This window comes from Bipolaris victoriae, assembly GCF_000527765.1.
Source record: "Bipolaris victoriae FI3 unplaced genomic scaffold scaffold_11, whole genome shotgun sequence".
NCBI lineage: Eukaryota > Fungi > Ascomycota > Dothideomycetes > Pleosporales > Pleosporaceae > Bipolaris > Bipolaris victoriae.
In genome coordinates, this window is record NW_014575381.1 from 124,389 (window position 1) to 143,821 (window position 19,433).

General features: G+C 51.2%; 9 protein-coding genes across 9 annotated transcripts; 4 read left to right on the forward strand and 5 right to left on the reverse strand.

The window, feature by feature from the left end:
* Positions 1-246: 246 nt before the first annotated feature.
* Positions 247-1,576, reverse strand: COCVIDRAFT_88942 (hypothetical protein; the record flags this gene model as incomplete). The annotated part of the gene is made up of 5 exons (XM_014705004.1): positions 247-563; positions 613-828; positions 888-966; positions 1,022-1,093; positions 1,145-1,576. The coding sequence occupies 5 exons, from the start codon at positions 1,574-1,576 to the stop codon at positions 247-249; spliced, it is 1,116 nt and encodes a 371-aa protein (XP_014560490.1).
* Positions 1,577-3,331: 1,755 nt separating this feature from the next.
* Positions 3,332-4,976, forward strand: COCVIDRAFT_12757 (hypothetical protein; the record flags this gene model as incomplete). Its single annotated transcript, XM_014704926.1, has 2 exons — positions 3,332-3,517; positions 3,567-4,976. The coding sequence occupies 2 exons, from the start codon at positions 3,332-3,334 to the stop codon at positions 4,974-4,976; spliced, it is 1,596 nt and encodes a 531-aa protein (XP_014560412.1).
* Positions 4,977-5,402: 426 nt separating this feature from the next.
* Positions 5,403-8,514, forward strand: COCVIDRAFT_89199 (hypothetical protein; the record flags this gene model as incomplete). The annotated part of the gene is made up of 2 exons (XM_014705005.1): positions 5,403-6,324; positions 6,377-8,514. The coding sequence occupies 2 exons, from the start codon at positions 5,403-5,405 to the stop codon at positions 8,512-8,514; spliced, it is 3,060 nt and encodes a 1,019-aa protein (XP_014560491.1).
* Positions 8,515-8,866: 352 nt separating this feature from the next.
* COCVIDRAFT_23342 (hypothetical protein) lies at positions 8,867-11,941 on the reverse strand (the record flags this gene model as incomplete). The annotated part of the gene is made up of 2 exons (XM_014704951.1): positions 8,867-10,920; positions 10,978-11,941. 2 exons carry the CDS (start codon positions 11,939-11,941, stop codon positions 8,867-8,869), a joined length of 3,018 nt encoding a protein of 1,005 aa, XP_014560437.1.
* Positions 11,942-12,940: 999 nt separating this feature from the next.
* Positions 12,941-13,147, reverse strand: COCVIDRAFT_89204 (hypothetical protein; the record flags this gene model as incomplete). The annotated part of the gene is made up of 1 exon (XM_014705006.1): positions 12,941-13,147. The coding sequence occupies one exon, from the start codon at positions 13,145-13,147 to the stop codon at positions 12,941-12,943; it is 207 nt and encodes a 68-aa protein (XP_014560492.1).
* Positions 13,148-13,515: 368 nt separating this feature from the next.
* Positions 13,516-14,299, reverse strand: COCVIDRAFT_89288 (hypothetical protein; the record flags this gene model as incomplete). The annotated part of the gene is made up of 4 exons (XM_014705007.1): positions 13,516-13,816; positions 13,873-13,965; positions 14,174-14,189; positions 14,263-14,299. 4 exons carry the CDS (start codon positions 14,297-14,299, stop codon positions 13,516-13,518), a joined length of 447 nt encoding a protein of 148 aa, XP_014560493.1.
* Positions 14,300-14,934: 635 nt separating this feature from the next.
* On the forward strand, positions 14,935-15,780 carry COCVIDRAFT_89060 (hypothetical protein; the record flags this gene model as incomplete). Its single annotated transcript, XM_014705008.1, has 3 exons — positions 14,935-14,991; positions 15,099-15,412; positions 15,468-15,780. The coding sequence occupies 3 exons, from the start codon at positions 14,935-14,937 to the stop codon at positions 15,778-15,780; spliced, it is 684 nt and encodes a 227-aa protein (XP_014560494.1).
* Positions 15,781-16,055: 275 nt separating this feature from the next.
* On the reverse strand, positions 16,056-16,662 carry COCVIDRAFT_89177 (hypothetical protein; the record flags this gene model as incomplete). The annotated part of the gene is made up of 2 exons (XM_014705009.1): positions 16,056-16,119; positions 16,172-16,662. 2 exons carry the CDS (start codon positions 16,660-16,662, stop codon positions 16,056-16,058), a joined length of 555 nt encoding a protein of 184 aa, XP_014560495.1.
* A 590-nt stretch (positions 16,663-17,252) lies between these two features.
* On the forward strand, positions 17,253-19,195 carry COCVIDRAFT_89148 (hypothetical protein; the record flags this gene model as incomplete). The annotated part of the gene is made up of 3 exons (XM_014705010.1): positions 17,253-17,462; positions 17,515-18,087; positions 18,137-19,195. The coding sequence occupies 3 exons, from the start codon at positions 17,253-17,255 to the stop codon at positions 19,193-19,195; spliced, it is 1,842 nt and encodes a 613-aa protein (XP_014560496.1).
* Positions 19,196-19,433: the final 238 nt, after the last annotated feature.

The window sequence follows — 19,433 nt, forward strand, 5'->3', positions numbered from 1 at the left end:
TGCGTTGAGCTATGTTCACTCTCAATCTTGACGTTCATGCAGAAAGACATCGTGCCTCAGGTTAGGCAAAGGATACGAGCGCGTAATAACTTTAGCTTCTTCCCCATGCGCTCTTCCACAACACAGATGGAAGATGGTTTATTGCCTCGCTATGAAGGAGGGAAAGCCGAGATAAAATCGAATAGATAGATGGTATTTCTCGCACTGTTCGTTCTCACTATGGAAGATCGGGTACGTATTTTCATTTCAGCATATCTCAGACTTATCCACAGAGTCTTGCGTAACGGTAGTTGAAACCATGATACTACTACCGTGCTTGACTCTCAATTCCTCCTGACTATTTTGGGCACATAACCAGTGTAGGTCTATAGTGTTCAGCCCGACCACCTTAGTTATGTCGCGTGTCGCTCTACTTCCAATGGTTCCTAATTCTATCCTGCTACCGTGGTTCTTATTTGTATCACTATCTGCTTGTCTCCGATAGCCATGGGAGTCATAGGAGGCCTTGGTACGGGCTGAATTTGTTAAGACTGCGAATGCGGGACAACACCCGATGATGACGGCTGTGGTGGCATGAGCGTTGGAACGCTTATAAGTGGGAACTCAACTTACCAATTGAACATTCCACCATGCCCCAAATAGCAAGCCATGTGGGATCAAGTGGTGCATCCACGGCTTCAGGCTTGGATGCGTTCACAGCTACCTGAGTGACACGGAGACAGGCGAATAGTATGCATACAAAACCTGTTCCGAACAGACATAGCATTGATATCTTTTTCCTACGCGGCATCTGAAGGCTCCACGTGAGCCATATCGGAAGAGCCATGACTATGACAGTCACAAGTTAGCAATTTGTGCCACAATCCAGGTATCGTAGGAATGCGTACTCATCAAATTCGTAGATGTATCTGCAACAAAGGAAAAATACAAACTGAAGAGTTGAGCATTATGCCGAGCTTTCCCACCCTGTAACAAGAAAACATTAGTTGATATTCTCAAGATTGACGGCAGATCGACTCACACAACCTCCGGTCCAAAAACCAGATGGGGTACCACACGATTTGAAGTAAAAGTGGTAGTTTCCAAAGAATGTCTACAACCAAAGTGAGTTGACAGCTAACGCAACGTTCTGGTAATTACTTACAAGTACACAAATCCCAACGATGCCCCACCACACAATAGTATAACACCTGGATAACCCAACCAGCAATTTCCGATAAAGCAGCAACAGCGAACACTTGATCGCCCACAAAACACCCCAGAACAAGTTGAAAGCAGCAAACACCATCTTCGTCATCACAACTGCATCGTGCGCTAACTCCGGGTACGGCGCAATCTCTCCATTAACAACACCATACACTCTCTGCATATGCGGCGACACAGCAATATACAGTGCGCACTTTGTAACGTAGAAAGCGAAGCCGGCAAAAACAAAGTAGTCGGACGCCGTGAGCCGCTTCGGCTTAGCGATATTGAGACCTATTCTGGCGAGGACAACGGAGCTTGTGAGACCAAGCATCGAGTATGCGACCTTGAGCACTGTGCCCTGAGCGAAACCATTGGTGCGCGTCGACATATTTTGGGTTGGATTTTGACTGAAAACAAGACGATTACAACGAAAGAAAAAGAAAAAGTCCAGAAACGGGGGGAAGAAAGGGGAAGGGGAGAGCAAAGCAGCATGATAGCAAGGCCAAAAAAAAAGCTGGCGGTAGTTGTACTTTGCCGCATATTCGGCTTATCCAGGTAATGGGGTGCGGAATATCGCTTGCCTTTGCGGCGTAGACGTCAATCGTCACAGTTGTCAAGACCTAGTCGGTCGATTGTTGCGAAGGGGATGGGCGCTCAATTTACTGTGCCGAGCGTATGACTGCAGGCCCCGCCAACATCGGATATCGTCATGTTAAGAAGATTTGCAGGGAGGATCGATGTTTGGTACCCTGGAGTTGCCCCTGTGAAACGGGTGATTTGAGATCAGTGGTTGTGTTGGGAGATCCTACACGGTAGATCGGGTGGACTTGAACGGCATACTGGAAGAACTACTCGCTTCAGCAAGTTCGTAGAAATTATGCCAATCTGATGGCTCCTGGTTAGTATTGATGAGTGTGCACGAGACTGTAGAAAATAATGTGGTTTCTGTTGATAGATTGCTTCTCAAAAGATTCGTTGCGTTGATTGCTGTTGCTGCTCGGTACCATCTTCATCAAGGGAGAATTTGCCGCATCTTGGCGATACGAACTTCCCGCACGAGGATAGAGCGGGCTTGGGGCTCAAATAGAGTAATCCCTTCACGGAGCATCTTGAAAAGATGAGGTGTCTCGGTCCAAGCGGCACATGCATGTTGGCGGCACGGATTTAGCGCACGCGAAGCGTGCGCACAACGACCAACCTCTTCCCTCAACATTGGCTGGAAAGCTCTGCCGATTATGACATTGGTTAGGACTCATGCAGGACATAGAGTGCCCTCTTCTGACGGCGTAGGTCTTGGACAAAATGGGCATTACGAGGCGTAAGTACGTGGTCGATGATCCCTAATATCCTGCGAACCAGCTTGTATTTGGCGTAGTAGTATTGGTGAGTTGCTGCCGTTCCTTCGCATCAAGGGCTACATCAGATGCAGGGATAGGCTTTGGGCTCGAATCAACACGCAATCTGAGAGTAAAGATTGCGCATCCCTGCATCTAGATCCTACTGAGCTTAACTCCGAAAATCCTAATGCACTGGTCAATTTCCTATCATGCCACTACATCTCGTCGCCAAGGCGGCGCAGTATGTGACACAACAGCAAGTAAAGAATTCTCGGCTGCCCGTGAGTGGCGGATTGAGAACAGTCGCTGCAACGCTTTGATTGTGTGCGTACATGGTAACTAGGGTACTTGTGTTTTCCCAACCAAGGACGATGTTGCGGCGAGGTTTGAAACCATCTCATCAACTCATGATATATACCTTTTACTCGTACCTAGTAATAAAAATTATGAATTGCTAAAGAGAGACTGGTATTCAGTACAGCTATTGCTTAATGAGTCGCCACTCCGGGTTAGTATGATCCTCGGTTGGGAAAATATACCCTTGTTACACCTGTACACTATCTAGCCCTTGCACATGTAGCCCGTGGTCAGTTGAATTGTACCCTGCAGCTAGACGCGATCCTTCGCCTGATTTCGAGGCAATAAATGCAGAGTAAAATGTCGATTTCTTAACGCAGCTACATTCCGAGGCGCTCATCATCTCTTATAAGTGGCCATTGGGTACCATAACCGTCACTTGAGTTACCTCCCCTGCTTTAGACGCATCCTCTTTATCAATCTCGTTGCAAGTCACAGCGCCGCAAAGTATGAAAGCCTCTTTGGTTGTCTCTCTTGGGGCTTTTTCTGCCATTGCTTCTGCACAAGACGCGTTTGAGGCCTCGGACTTTAACGTTGTAGAGGCTCTGGCTGCGAACGGCGTCAACGTCTCCGCCATTCCTGCCCTGGCTGCACTGAGTGAAAAACGTGCTATCTCAACCGGATGCACGGCGGCTGTAAGTCATACTGCTATCTATCAAGGGCATTTTCTGATTCTCAAAAAAGTGCGGTGCCCTCAAAACCATCTTTGGAAACAAGCTTCTCACCAGCGGATCACCCGCGTACGATGCATTCACCAGTGGATACTGGTCTATACAAGCATCTTTGGTGGACCCAGCTTGTGTGTTGAAGCCATCGATAGCGCAAGATGTATCAATCTTGGTACTCATGTCTCGTCTTACTCAATGTCCCTTTGCCGTAAAGGGCGGTGGACATACTGCCTTCCCTGGTGCATCTAACATTCAAGATGGCATCACGGTAAACATGGAGGACATGAACGAAACCACACTCTCCAGTGACCAGAAAACCGCATTCATAGGGCCAGGAAATCGATGGGGGGCGGTATATGAAAAGCTTGGTCAACACAGCCTTGCTGTCATAGGTGGCCGCGCATCAGAGGTAGGCCTTGGCCTCGTTCTCGGCGGGGGTATCAGTCACCAATCCAGTATCTATGGATATGCTTGCGACAACGTGGCTTCCTTTGAAGTCGTCACTGCATCAGGTGGTATCATCACCGTCACCCCAACCATCTACCCAGATCTTTACTGGGCACTTCGTGGAGGTGGGAACAACTTCGGTATAGTCACCCGATTTGAGTTGGAGACAATTTCCCAGGGCTTAATGTGGGGCGGACTCCAAATTCACCCAGAGGCTACTTACCCGCTTCTTATAGATGCCTTTGCTTCGATGGCAGAAGACGCCAACAAAGACCCTAAATCTTCACAGATTCTTTCATTTGCTCTGGGAGCTGGCCAAGCGGCCGCACAAATCCAACTAGAGTACCTCGAGCCTGTAAACAAGCTCAACCCCCCCACTATCCTCAAAAAGTACCTCAATATCACTTCGATACATACCGACACCATGAACAGAACTTTGGCAAATGACACCTCCCTGATAACCGAACAGATGCCCAACGGTCAGCGCTACGCATTCTGGGCTTCTACCTTCAAACTGGATCGGGATCTCATGAACTGGCTCCAAGAACGCCATCGACAGGACTTCACCGCCATGCCCAACAGGGGCTCGCTGACATTCCAAGCCTTCACTGTACCCGCCATGCAAAAGATGAGCAAGAAAGGCGGTAACGCGCTCGGCCTCTCTCCCACGGACGGACCATTGATGCACAGCCTCCTTTATCTGGTCTGGGACGACGCTTCTCAAGACACCAAGATCCAAAGAGCCGCCCAGAATTTCTTGAGTGTTGCAAAGGCAGAAGCAAAGAGACGGGGCAAGTACCACGATTTCATTTACCTAAACTATGCTGGGCCGTACCAGAATGTTATCCCGAGTTATGGCAAGGAGAAGCTGGCTAGGCTCAAGGCTGTCTCTAAGAAGTATGATCCTGTTGGTGTGTTCCAGAAGCTGCAGCCTGGTGGGTTTAAGCTCGAGGGGGCGCCATATGGGGAGAAAATTTGATCTGAATGAGGCCAATTTTGTGTAGTATTCGTTGATAAAGTAGAATAAGAATCCATCATTGTGTTCGTTATACTCGTAGTCGCGTACAGAGGAGGACATGGCGCTACGCCACTCCCTAGTCCAAATATAGCAAGGTTCCTCATGCCCGACCAGTGAGCGTGTTGTTATTCTGCCCCCACACCTTACTACTTGCAACTGCAGCAACATCTCCTGCACACCAACAGCCCACCTCATCATGTGAGCAGCCAAGGATTATGCACGTCGTCAGGCTGAGCGGCTACTCAGCTGCGGCGCCAACAACTCACCTCTACCATCCTTGATGTACTACAATTATTCTCGTCTCTACCTCTATTATGACAACACATGGCACGCCAGCTGCGACCCGAAGACTACACAGTAGGATGGGTGTGTGCACTGCCTGTCGAGATGGTGGCGGCGCAGGAGATGCTTGACGAGGAGCATGCTGGCCTGGAGCACAACCTACTATCTGACAATGACAAGAATCTGTACACGCTAGGCTCTGTCGGCGGTCACAACGTCGCCATTGTATGCCTGCCTGCCGGTCGGATCGGCAATAACTCAGCAGCCGTAGCGGCAACCCGAATGCAAGCAACGTTTAAAAACATTCAGTTTGGGTTGATGGTCGGCATTGGTGGCGGCGTTCCGAGTTCTGAAGCAGACGTTCGGTTAGGTGATGTTGTTGTCAGCCAGCCCCACGGGAATCTTGCTGGTGTAGTACAGTATGATATGGGGAAAACAACACCAGGCGGCTTTGAACGAACGGGATCAATGGATGCACCACCGGAGGTGCTGTTAGCAGCTGTCGCGCGCGTAAAGGTGAACGACCTGCGTGGCAGAAGCAAGCTGTCTAAACATATCTCCAAGCTGGAAAGCATCACCAAGTTTCGACGCAGCAACGCAGGGATTGATATACTTTTTGAAGCAACACACGACCATGTCGCAGGGCAGACGTGCGATAGGTGCAGCCCTGACAGACAGGAGGCTCGACAGGCACGCCCTATCGGGGAGGAAGTAGTGGTACACTACGGCACTATCGCATCTGGCAACCGAGTGATACGGAGCGCTGCTGAACGAGACAAAGTCAGCGTTGGGCTCGACAAAGTACTGTGTTTTGAGATGGAAGCAGCAGGGCTACTAAATAGCTTTCGCTGTCTCGTTATACGCGGTATCTGCGACTACGCAGACTCACATAAAAACAAGCTGTGGCAGCCGTACGCAGCAGGGACTGCGGCCGCATATGCGAAAGAAGTTTTGTTAGCGGTACCGCCGGCAGAGCTGTCCAAGCCAAATATGGTGGAAAAAGTCGTGAGAGAGACAAGTGGTAAGTGTTGCCGCAGCTATCTTATTTCACGTCTTGTAATAGCGCACTGATGCCACAGCAGGAAACGTACCCAAACCTAACTACCACATACCCTTTCTTATCAATCGACGCTTTGTTGGACGAAAAACAGAGCTTCAACTCTTGCAGAAAAGGCTAATGATGGACCAGGACTGCCAGGAGCTGTCCATTGTGGGGCTTGGTGGGACAGGCAAGACGCAGTTGGCGTTGCAATTTGCATACAGCGTGAAAGACCAATGGCCAGATTATTCAATCTTTTGGGTGCCTGTCCTGAGCATGGAGACCTTCGAGCAGGCATGTGTAAGCATCGCAAAGATTTTGGGTATACGGCAGGTGTCGGACGACAAAGAAGACATCAAAGAGCGAGTGAAACAATGGTTGAGCTCAAGTCGAGCAGGGCGGTGGCTGATGGTGGTGGACAACGCTGACGACCCTAGTACCTTGTTCAAAACAGCAGAGTCACACGGCATCATTGACTATCTACCAAAGAGCGAGAACGGTATCATACTGTACACAACACGCACGATGGAGGTAGCGGTATCGTTGACACAGTACGATGTTCTGGAGCTGGAGGCCATGGATTCTCGGGACGCGATCAAGTTTTTCTCCAGCTCAATAATCAGGAAAGAGCTACTCTGTGACCACGCGGCGAGAGACGAGCTACTAGAAGAGCTAACACGGCTACCGCTGGCCATCGCGCAGGCGGCTGCGTATCTGAATATGAATCGCATGACAATAAAAAAATATCTTGGATTACTGCACAATACCGAAAAAGATCTTATCGGTCTACTAAGCAGAGACTTTCGTGACAACACGCGATACAAAGGCTCAGTGAACGCAGTGGCGACCACGTGGGTGGTGTCGTTCAGCCAGTTACGCGAGCGCGATACATTTGCGGCAGATTTGCTTGAGTTTATATCCTTTATAGAGTGGAAGGCCGTACCACGGTCCTTGCTGCCAAAGAAAGATTCTGAAGAGGAGATGGAGAGAGCCATTGGCACGCTGTGCGGATACTCCTTTCTAGTAAGACGCAATAGTAACAGTCAAGGCACACAGGAAGAGAGCGAAGAACATACAGAGACAAAGGAGGAAGAGTGGTACGACATCCACCGACTTGTGCACCTAGCGACACGGACCTGGGTCAAGAAGAACGGCGATGCAAACAAGGTAGTGGAGGGTGCAATCCGGCATGTTGCACATGTCTTTCCGGACGGAAAATACCAGAACCGGGCCGTTTGGAGAGCGTACTTGCCGCACACGCTCCAGTTGCTTAACGGCAGGCAGCACGGCAATATAGAGGACCTTTCTGAGCTGTTTCTACGAATGGGGGTGTGTCTGCGAATAGATGGCAGGTATCGGGAGGCGTTGGCATGGCTGGAAAAGTCATGTCAACAGAGAGTTCACCTTAGTGAGGATGACCCAGACCGCCTATACTCACAGTACAACCTCGCGGTAACATATACACACGATGGATTCCCGCAAATTTCAATACCACTATTGGAGCGTATAGTACAAATAAGAAAGAAGACTTCATCCTCAGAGGCTCCAAGCCTATTCAGATCGCAGGAACAACTCGCACTAGCATACAATCTCTACAAACAGGGGCACAAGGCGATCGCGCTTCTAGAAGACGTTATTAAAGTAGCGGAGAAAACGTTAGCTCCAGAGAACGAAGGGCTAATATCATTGCAAGAGAGCATAGCAATAACATACCAGGACTGCGATCTATCGCACAAGGCGTTCCCACTTCTAGAAAAAGTTGTCAAAACTAGAGAATGGACGCTGCCGCCAGAGCATCCAGATCGACTGGGCTCGCAGTACTTCCTCGCACAATTGTACGTTTCTGACGGACAGACACAAAGAGCAGTCCCGCTCCTGGAACATATCGTGAGCGTGGAAGATAAGACGCTGGAGCCAGAGCATCCGCATCGAATGCCATCGCAGCTTGCGCTCGCGGTAGCATACTATAAGCTTGGGCAGGTGTACAGGGCAGTGGCACTACTGGAGAGCGTTGTCGCTATTGGCGCTCGCACGCTGCGAGATGATCATCCTTTGCGGCAGGAGTCGGTCAAGTCGTTGAATTTTATGCTTGCAGAGCTGGATGCGAGCAAGGATGAAACATCAAATCCATCCGGTGAGGGAGATCCTGGAGATGGTTCCAGTAAGCAGGGCGCCTAGCAGCGTAAAAATCAACAGTTTCCAAACTGGGCAACGTCAAATACTTGGGTTACTTACTCATCGCGAAGATCGAATACCGAAACGATACCCTTTTTTACGTTTTATAACGCAAGAGAAGAAAGACATGCACGACCCCCCAAGTCAAACAGAATGACAATCATGTTGCTGTTAATTCTCATTTCCTCACTTAGCATTGCATGAGTGAACGAACAAAAAGAATTCTAGTTGCAAACAAAAGTAATCCAGACTTTGATTGCTAAACACTGAAATCTAACTCGAGACAACAATGAAAAAGATCGTGTATATTCCTTCACATCCTACTTCTCTACAGACAAGATAGACAGATAGATCATCATGCCTTCTCCTCAGTAGACTTGCTGACGACCGGCTCATCTACTTTCTTGCTGTCAGATTCAGCACTCTTGACGTTGCCTCCGTCTACTGCTTCTGGACCTGATCCAGGAAAGGCACCAGGGGCGTCAGCGGAGCCAGGTGCTTTCTCCGTCACCACGGGCTCCTCTAGCTTCAAGGCAGCTGAGACCTTGGATGTAAATGACTCAAGAGTGCCTGATGCCACAGAGGACACTTGCTCAGACAATGAAGCATTTTCAGTCTTCGTCTCAGTCTTTGCCTCGGTTGCAGAAGCAGGTTGAGCCTCGTCCTTTGACAAAGTTTTGGTCAGTTGCGGCTTTTCTGATTCTGGCGCAACACTCTCATCCACTGCAGCCTTGGTGGCGACGGGCTCTTCAGCCTGTGCAGGAACATTGAGCGATTTCTGTATCTGCACAGCCATCTTGGCAGCTGGGACGTCCAGGCTACCGTCTTCAACAAAACTCCAAATTGCAGTCACAGGGCCAACGCTCAGTTTCTGAGCTGGCACGGCAGCCGCAGCAGCCGCACCGCCTGGGGCTGGAGAAGAAGCAGGCTTCCTCCTCTGTGGACCCTTGGCCCGACTCTTTCGAGCATCTTGCAGCGGTGCTGCCTCCTTTTCTTCCACTTCCGGCTCAGGCTCCTTAACTTTGGGAGGACCCTGTGGCCCTAGACCAATTTTGCTGTTGAGGTCTTTGAGGAAGCCGGCTTGGAGAGCAGCAATTTTGCCTCCAGCTGGACGACCAGTCAGCACTGATTTCGCCTTATGCGGAGAAGCTTCGTTCTCGCTGGCTTGTGACTGCGCACTTGAACCATTTTCTGAAGGGCCAGTAGATGACTTGGTTGGGCGTGCTGAGGCATGCCCCCTTGGGCGTTCGGGGACGATTGGTACTCTCGTCCCCCCCGCAGGTGACTCCTTTCTGACAGGTCGGGCAGGGATAATAGGCTGAGCAGGGGCGGAGGATTTCTGATCCTGGGGGGAATCTTCGGCGTACTCGTTCGTTTCCTCCATCTGTGGCGTGCTGACCGTGGTCTCTAGGTATCCGTGTGACGGCGCGTCTTCCCAGATGTCCTGACTTGGGAAACGTTGCTGCATACCGGGGCGACCTGGTGTCTCGTCTCGCACTTTTCCAAGAAGCTTGTTTTCGGCAGCAAATTGCTTCGTATGATCCGAAAGGAATGACTTTTGATCTTCCTCAGTGATCTGACGCTTGCGTTGCTCTTCTGTTTCTGGGCTTTCAAATGCTTTGGCAGGACTGACATCTCCTTTGCTGACGGCGGTTTGAGGCTCTTCAGGCTCCTGGGGAGTATCAACGGTAGTCTCGAGCTGCAGACTACCAGGCGTGTCCTCCCAAACATCTTGGCTTGGGAAGTGGTGGCGAGCATAGCTAGGACGCTTGACCTCGTCAACCTTTGAGTTTGGCTTCTTGGTCTCTTCATCCTCTGGGAAGAGCGGTTCATATTCTTTATGGGACTCAAGCGGAGTGCTGCTATGTTCGTACTGGGCTGGGCTCGGAATCACGCGTTGCTGTTGTATGCTCCTGTTCCTACTTGAGCTCCTACTGGAGGTGCGCTGCTTGGTGAGGTACTGTGACGCGCCGTCCTCATTGGCAATGTATTCATTGCCGTGGCGCTCAAGCTCAGGTGACACGGCAGGTTGCCTCCACTCAGCATCTGGGTGCTTCTTGAGTTCATCAGAGGCAAGGATAGGTGTACCATATCCACGCTCGGTAACCCATCCGCCCTCAGCAGCAGTGTTACCGCCTCGCGGTCCAAGGTCTGCAGTAGGGGGGTCGTAACCTCCACCATGAACCTTACTAGAACGGTGTGTAGGCGGATCAATATGAATGACTTCTCCCTTGTCATTCACCTCTTGGCCGGCCTCGTTACGGAGCGGGGAGTCAGCGTGGCGAGTTTTGTTCAAAGAAGTCACACCAGAAGATTGCGGTCTGGGAGAAGCCATCCTTGAGGCATATTCCTCGGTGGCCCTGTAACCAATCTGCTCATCAGGAGTTCCAACGACGTCCCGGCTAGTGCCTGCACAACAAGGTTAATATCAAATGCATATTCGTCTGATAGGATCAAGTTGCGTACCCACTCCGACGTCTTGCGACCTTGTGTGCACAAGCTTTTCCAGGTTGTCCGCGCCCCAGTGGTAGTCTTTTCTGTTTTCCTGGATGTGAGGGCCATACTCGCCCGCCTTCTCACGCTTCAAATCGTCCGGATGCTTTTCGTACCACTTTTGCTCAAATTCGTCTGTCGATATCTTGCCATGGCCGTGCATGCCATAGCTGCCAGGAGGTCCGTGAAAGATCTCGCGACCGCTCTTTGTACGCCCATGATGACGACCACTGGGTTTCTGATGGAAGCCAACTCCTTGAGATCCGGGCTGTTGCGCAAATGGAGCCGGGCTTGGAGCCTGCACATCTCCGGCATTGCGAAACATGGGCACCTGTACGCCAATCTCTGGAATACCATGCTCATCCTGATCGTTGTAGATTGAGCTAGGGCGTGAACCAGCTGACGAGCCAGAACGGCCAGACTTTGCTTGCGAAACCTTGTCATCAACTGACAGTTGCGAGCCAAAGCCAGCAGCGGCTGCTGTTTGCGAATCGGTCCGCGTCACAGCCTGAATCCGTGTTTTTGCGGTGGAGCTCGGAACTGAGGCAGTCGGAGCATGCAAGGGCAAGTCGCCTGCAACATTCTTGGTATGCTGTGGAGAGCCACCCTGGTTGTCTTCATTGAGAGTCTTGGACAAGTCCTCGAAACTGGCGTATTCAGTGCCTTCCTCTCCGAGCGAGGGCATAGAGACACTGGGAGGACGAGAGGGCACCTCAGTGCTGAGGCGATGGCTATCTTTTGGTGGACCACCGGGTACATAGGTGGGATCGTTGAGCGGGGAGGGGGCATATCTGTCCCCGCTTGGAGAGACGGAGCGGTCCATGCCGCGGTTCGGACGAGGGGGGATCTTGGGAACTTCCATATGGCTTCCCGGCGCCGGCGAACGGCTATTCTGGGAGCGCGATGGGCGTGGAGGTATTGTTGGTTGAGCGGTCATTGTGTGCTTCGCCGTTGCTCGAGGGCTATGTGGGGTAGAGATGTTGCGTTGGCTGCGGGGAGTCTTGGAAGGCTGAGAGAAAATCAATGTCAGTGACAGGTAAGACACGGACTGGTTGTTTGATACGTCGAGCGTCAGACAGACAGCGGCATTGACAACAGTGAAGAAACAGACAAATGTAGAGAAGTGGTCAGCCAGCTCCACTGAGCTATAGCCAGCCAATGAGGGGCAGTGCAAATGAGAGCCCGAATGCTGCGGGACAGGGCGAGGTTTTATAGTGCAAACTCACCGCACGACACGCAATTAGGCCCGACACTCAAAGTGAGGCTAAAGAGGAAAATTGGATGGTTCGGTATGGTGTTGCCAAATGGCGCAGAGTGGATTGGCGTGGTGAACCTGGGGTGGTGGATTTAAGTAGTAGACAGCTCTGCGACCCGCATTTGCATCATGCCTGGATATGGCGCATGGGGCCCTGGCGTCTGGCGTCTGGCGTCTGGCACGCGGCAACCATCATCAGCGCCCGCGGTATGCATGCGCATTTTGGTGACTTGGCTTTATTTGCTCTGTCGTGTGCTTCCCAGTATTTGCATTGAGTTGACAAAAAAAAGACGAAGAAGAACATGTCACTTCCGCAAACGCTGTCCATCCATTGTGCCTGTCGCGTTGGACATGAACATCAGAGGTGCCCAGCCACTATGCCGCATCGAGGACTATGCGACTTCAACAACAACTACGTGGAGGCTTTCGAGCCTGGCAAACTTGGGCTATCCACAATTATCTCGTTAGCCTTATGAAGTGTCCGGTCAAGCCAACGCGACTGGACTCTGCAGGACGAGGACGCTTCTTATCAACTGCGCGCCATACTGCAGACTCTTCAATGATGTGTGCGACTCCCGGCACGAAAAAGCCGCTAGTGTTCCCCGCGCCGAGAAAGTGTGGTTCCTGGCGAATCCCTAGCAGCCACTCATCGGCATGCACAAGGGCGAGCAGAGCCTAGGTCTAGGTCAACGGCAGTAATCCTTCTTTGCTTTTGAGCCCAGCGCATCCCTTCACATGCCATCTGTCCTGCGTTATCCGTGAGTAGAGCATGGTCTGCTTACATAGGATGAAAAGATTGAACAGCGTCACCACCCCCAGTATGTGGATGGGAATGCAAGCTTCTAGAACTTTGCAGGCCTTCCAATAGGCCCTGCACAGTCTCCACATGTGCAGTTACGTATGTTCCCCCGCCTTGGGCTACTACTAGTACTTCATGACCAATATTCGACTGTCAAACGCACAGCACAGAAATGAAAATATAGTATCGCATTCTCGTGCCTCTAAGTTTGGCCATACGCCTTCGGCTTCAGGCAATCCCTGTGATAGATATCTCCCAATAACGCCTGGCTTTTCACCCGTGATACAAACAGATTCAATCGTGGCCCGACACCAGGATGCGGCTGTTATGGCAGAATCCATTTCGCCCTCGGTCCCTGTGTGTATTCCAAAACAGGTTGTACATTCGCAATCGTTGCCCACATCTACCACATTCTCATCCAATCTCTCATCCTGTTCCCGCCATGTGAGTCTCTTCTTTAGATGATCATCTGTGCAACGCCCTGTCCACCAAGTGTCTTGCTGCCCTGGAACTGCTGGCCCTTGATGCCGGCAAGCGCATAGAAGACTGCAGCAAGCATCAGGAAGATGGCTGCGACAATCAAGCTCGTGGCCATAGGCCAAATGCTGATCCATTGTATAACGCTCATCACACCATAGATGGCAGCGCGCATATAGTTGGAGCTGAATTTGCGGATGAATTCGTCGAATTTCGACGAGGTTGGACAGATGCGAAGAAGGAGCGGTATCTCAATAAATATAATGACGAAGGAGCACACCCTACGACGTTGATTAGATCGTTAGGCCCAGTGCGCCACAAGAGGTAGGAGCCGTACAAGCATACGATGCTGAACGCAATGACAAAGTTGGCGTGGAAGATGTTGGCGATACCCAGCGCAAAGCATAGGAATATACATAGGACTCCGGTCCTAGACGTGGAGTTAGCGGACACGGTCGGAGAGCAATGGAGGTGCGTGGCATAGTAGTCATGATGGTGCTTGAGTCCACCACACCGTGTAGTGGTCTGATGGTCTTCCAACACCGCTCATGCTTGGCGATTCCCCCTGACAGTATCTTGGTGATGTCTGTGGGAAGCCTGGGTGGCCTGTGGAAAGATGGTGAGGGGACGCGACTGACCATTGTCCGTAGATACCTTCAAAGATGCCATGTCAGCAACATTGCAACAGCGCCAGCGCCAGCGGCAGTAGCAGCAGCAGATAGCTTACTGAAATTTCGCGACTTGAACTCTTCTGCGAGCGTCATGTTTGCTTTGGAATCAAACCTCGTGGGAGTTCAGCTGTAAGTATAGGGCAATGTCGAGTGCAGTCTGGGTCGGTTTGTTGACGGCGCAAGCTGTGTGGACGGAGCTACTGTAAGACGGATTGGACGAGCGTCAGTGTCGGTTTTGTACAAAGTGGGCTGGGTTGGTGGTGTGGGTTGCGAGTGCGTAATGTAGTTGTGGCGGTGCAGTAGAGCAGGTGTATAGGCGTGCGGTATAGCGGAGTGGGTGGCTGCCTGCTTGTTGCGATGGCAATGATTACGGTTGCTTGCTTCTTCTAGGTATGCTCAGCCCTCGGTCGGCGCGGCCTCCACGTAAACTAGAGCGGCTAGCGCTTGCCGAAACCGTCTTGGATCGGAGCCACGCAGACAAATCACCGACGTGCACTTTCTGTTTCAGAACATCTCTCACAGTCGCAGCTGCCTCACACGCACGGGGAATGAATGCTATTTTGAAGGGGAAGCAGCCATGGCAGGCTCTTGCGCTGGCCTCTGCTGGCCTCGGCCTGGCCCTCTTCTACCTCTTCGCGCAACAATCGCTCACGCCAAACAACCCATCTCACTCCACTGCGCTCCAACAAGACCGCCAAGACAACGAAGCGGTTCACACGGCAGACGACATGGGTCCGGAGGAGAGGGCGTATCATGAGGGCTTCATGCGCGAGGCCATCGCCATGGTAAAACAACCCCTGCACACGCCACACACACCCACGTCTGCTCCAGCATACTTACATTCATACACCATATCCAACATACTTGAATGCTGACTCATCCCTTGCGCTAGGCCGAACTTGCACTCAAGAGCGACGAGACGCCTGTTGGCTGTGTCTTTGTCAAGGATGGCCAGGTCATTGGTCGAGGCATGAACGAGACCAATCGTACTCTCAATGGCACCAGACACGCCGAGTTCGTGGCCATTGCTGGTATCCTGTCTGAGTATCCCATCTCTGTTCTCAACGAGACAGATCTCTATGTCACCGTTGAGCCGTGCGTCATGTGCGCGTCAATGCTCCGTCAGTATGGCATTCGCGCAGTCTACTTTGGATGCTGGAACGAGCGCTTTGGTGGAACAGGAGGGGTGCTCAAGATCCATTCTGAGTACGCCAACCCTTGAAGACCCACACCCACATCACCATCACTAACCCTTCGATAGTCCCAGCGTCGACAAGCCATATCCTGTCACCGGTGGCATCTTTCGAGAGGAGGCAATTATGCTGCTGCGGAAGTTCTATGTCCAGGAAAACGAAAAGGCGCCCGAGCCCAAGCAGAAGAAGACTAGAGAGTTGAAGACCGAGATCCTGCCTATGGATGTCCATCAACCAAAATCGACACCCTCATCTACTACCCACGCGCCCGGCCATTTTGCTTCCACCGGGTCCATTCCCACTCTTACTTCCTTGGTCAAGACGGTTGTCCCTGCGCCAGCCGAGTCCCGTCCAGCATCAGCTTCCACGGCTTTTGCCTGAGGAATCCCATGACGCATGCATACTTACACCCAACATGATAGATGATTTGACATCAACCTGATGATATGGAATGTACGATAGCTCACGACCCTTACCTTGAATATGAAGACTGTTCTGGCGGATTGCCTGCTAGTGCTGTCATGTGAGGATCGTGCACGCGATGAAAGACATTGTAGCCGGAAGCAGATATCACATAGGATAGTAACGTGAACGGGCAATGTATATACCCCCTTTTTTAACAAGGCATCTATTTAGACGTCCTGCTTGTCTAGTCCTTATTTCTCTCCACCACCTGCGGCTAGCTGAACAAGCAGGAAGAGAGCAATAGCCCACCAGTACCTGCATAGTTGTCAGCATATTTTCCCCTAATAACAATCGCAGCTCTACCCACTTTTGCAAGAATGTCTTCTCTGGCTCTTCTCCACCCAGCTTTCCTTCGGCATTCAATACAATAGGCTTGTTCAGTACCGGCTTCGGTCCTGTATCCTTCCTCTTTATCTCAACTTCTACCTCTTTTCCACTGCCTTTTGCACTTGTACTGAACCCAACGTGAAAAGGCTCGCCCTTCTCGTCAACGTGGATGACAATCTTCTTGTGGTATTGCTCGGAGAAGCTCGCCGCTGAAGTCACAACGCCATATAACGAGGTCGATTTTGGATCGGTGAGACCGACACGTAATAAGCGGTCGGCGGAGTACGAGCCCGTTGGGGGTGTATATGAGACTAGGGTGCCGACTGGTTGATCCGCATCGTAGTCGATCTGTGCGAGGGGTACTGGTGAAGCGATTGCAGCCGTACCCTCAGAGGCAGGAACAGGAGCGACATAGAGCGTCACCGAAGATGCAACTGCAAGGGGCAGTAAAAAAAGTCTGGAGAATAGCATACTGACGTGCTCATGTAAACGGCGACTATAGTGTACGCGCATTGGTGTTGGAAGCCGAAGCTTGGCTAGCGTACAACGGCGAATCGTATCACCGAAGAGCATTCACCGGCATGCATGGGACCCTCGGTTTTACTACCAACCCCTCCTCACTCCACGTCTCACGAGCCGCGTAGACATTGACTCATGCTGCTCCTCCGCTTGTCCCGGAATTGCACCGATAAGTCATTCCCAAGACTCAAACTTGCCTCTGGGTGGCGTTGCGGGCATCCAACAGCGGCCGGTATACCAAAAGAAGTGGATCCGAAAGTGACGATGCCCACCTCCCTACAACCCTTTCGTGACCAGATCGGCACTTGACCCGCGACCCTAGATGCCAGTAGCCGGATTAGATGGAATATCTAAGCAACTAAGGGCTGTCAATTGCCCCACCCCCACCATGCTAGAGCTTCCCCCGAGCTATTATGAGCTCATCCCGCATTTACAGCTGTCGATTGCTCAACATTATCTTGTCGAAGTACAAGTTCTGCTAATCTCCTGTTGTTTCTCTCCTCCTGTGTCCTTGTCCTTTTGCGCGCACAAAAACACAAATTATGGCTATTCCATTCAGACAGACGCAGCGCCAGCAGTCGCGGCAATTGTCGACTGACCCTCGCAATGAGCTCCACCCTCAAGTCGACCACTACATTGGGATTGATGTGGGTACTGGTAGTGCCAGAGCTTGCATCATGAACGACCAAGGCGATATTGTAGGACTGGCATCAGAAAACATTGGTCTCTGGCAGCCACAAACTGGTTATTATGTAATTTACGCTGCTGCAGGTACAAACGTTAGCCAAAACTAAAACGACGCAGGAACAATCCACGACAGATATTTGGCGATGCATCTGCTCTTCAGTCCGTCGAGCAATAGATCAGCACAACATCGACCCGAGCACCATTCGTGGCATTGGCTTCGACGCCACATGCTCCCTTGCTGTCTTCAGGGACGACACTGACGAACCTGTCCCGGTTACCGGGCCCAACTTCGATAACAAAGACGGCAATGACCGCAACGTCATTCTTTGGCTCGACCATCGTCCTGTAGAGGAAACAAATAAGATCAATGCTACCAAGCACAATCTACTTCGATATGTTGGAGGCAAAATGTCAATTGAGATGGAGATTCCAAAAGTGCTTTGGCTCAAGAACAACATGCCAAAAGAGTTATTCGATCGTTGCAAGTTCTACGATCTAACGGACGCCCTTACACATCTTGCCACTGGAAGCGAGAGCCGGAGCTATTGCAGTGTTGTCTGCAAGCAAGGCTTCGTACCAGTCGGCGTTGACGGAAGTGTCAAGGGATGGCAGGAGGATTTTCTCAAGGAAATCGGTCTTGAGGAGCTATGCGAGGACAACTTTAAGCGCATGGGAGGTGTTGATAATGTGGTTTGTCCATCGCTTTGAGATGTCTAGAGCGCAACTAACCCTCTGGCAGAATGGACGTTATCTCACTGCCGGTGAGCTCGTCGGTACGCTCAGCGAAAAGGCTGCACAGGAAATGGGCCTTCAGCCGGGTATCGCAGTCGGCAGCGGCGTCATCGATGCTTATGCCGGTTGGATTGGTACTGTTGGGGCCAAGGTCAAGCTCGACGAGGACACACTCGATATGGATCAGCCCAAGAACGACGTTTCCCAAGCCTTTACACGTCTTGCCGCCGTTGCAGGAACCTCTACCTGCCATCTCGCCATGTCCCGCGACCCCGTTTTTGTGGACGGAGTATGGGGCCCATACCGAGATGTGCTCTTACCAGGCTACTGGATGGCAGAGGGTGGACAGAGTGCAACAGGTGAGCTACTCAAGCACATAATCGAGATACACCCTGCTTTCAACGAGGCTGTCTCTGTTGCTGAAACTTACAACACGAACATCTACGACTACCTGAACGAACACTTGCGGGAAATGGCCGACAATGAAAAAGCACCGCATATCTCTTGGCTCGGCCGCCACTTTTTCTTCTACGGCGACCTTTTTGGAAACCGCTCACCTATAGCTGATCCCAACATGAAGGGATCTGTCATCGGTCTAAGCTCCGACAAGAGTCTTGACAGTCTAGCACTGTACTACTATGCCACAATGGAGTTCATTGCCCTACAGACACATCAAATTGTTTCGGCGATGAACAAATCAGGACATGTCATTTCATCTATATTCATGTCTGGGTCGCAGTGCCAGAACAGCCTACTCATGGAGCTCATGGCCACGGCATGCGACATGCCTGTGCTCATCCCACGATACGTACATGCGGCTGTTGTGCATGGCGCAGCTATGTTGGGCGCCAAGGCCGCCAGTACAGACAAGGATGGCAAGAGCGAGCCGCTGTGGGATATCATGGATCGGCTCAGCAAGCCTGGTAAAACAGTAAAGCCGTTGGCTGACAAGGCAGTCAAGAAGCTGTTGGATGCCAAATACAAGGTCTTCTTGGAGCAATGCGAGGGACAGCAAAGGTACAGGAATGAGGTTGATGCGGCAATCCAGGGATGGAAGAGCACTTAAAGGAACCGTAGTGGAAGCCGTGTCCGTCGGAAGTGTAATTAGAAGTATGCTCTAGATACCATGTCCTATCTCGACAGTTTTCAAAAGGCCATGCTTAACGGCTGTTGTAGTGCGACCCTATGCCTATGTTGCCAAAGGAAAAAGCCATATTCCGGTTTCTCAACCCGCTTCATCCGTGTATCGTAAGGGACTAACATAACCTCTCTTCAAGGGACTTTTTTTTTCGCTCATCGCCATT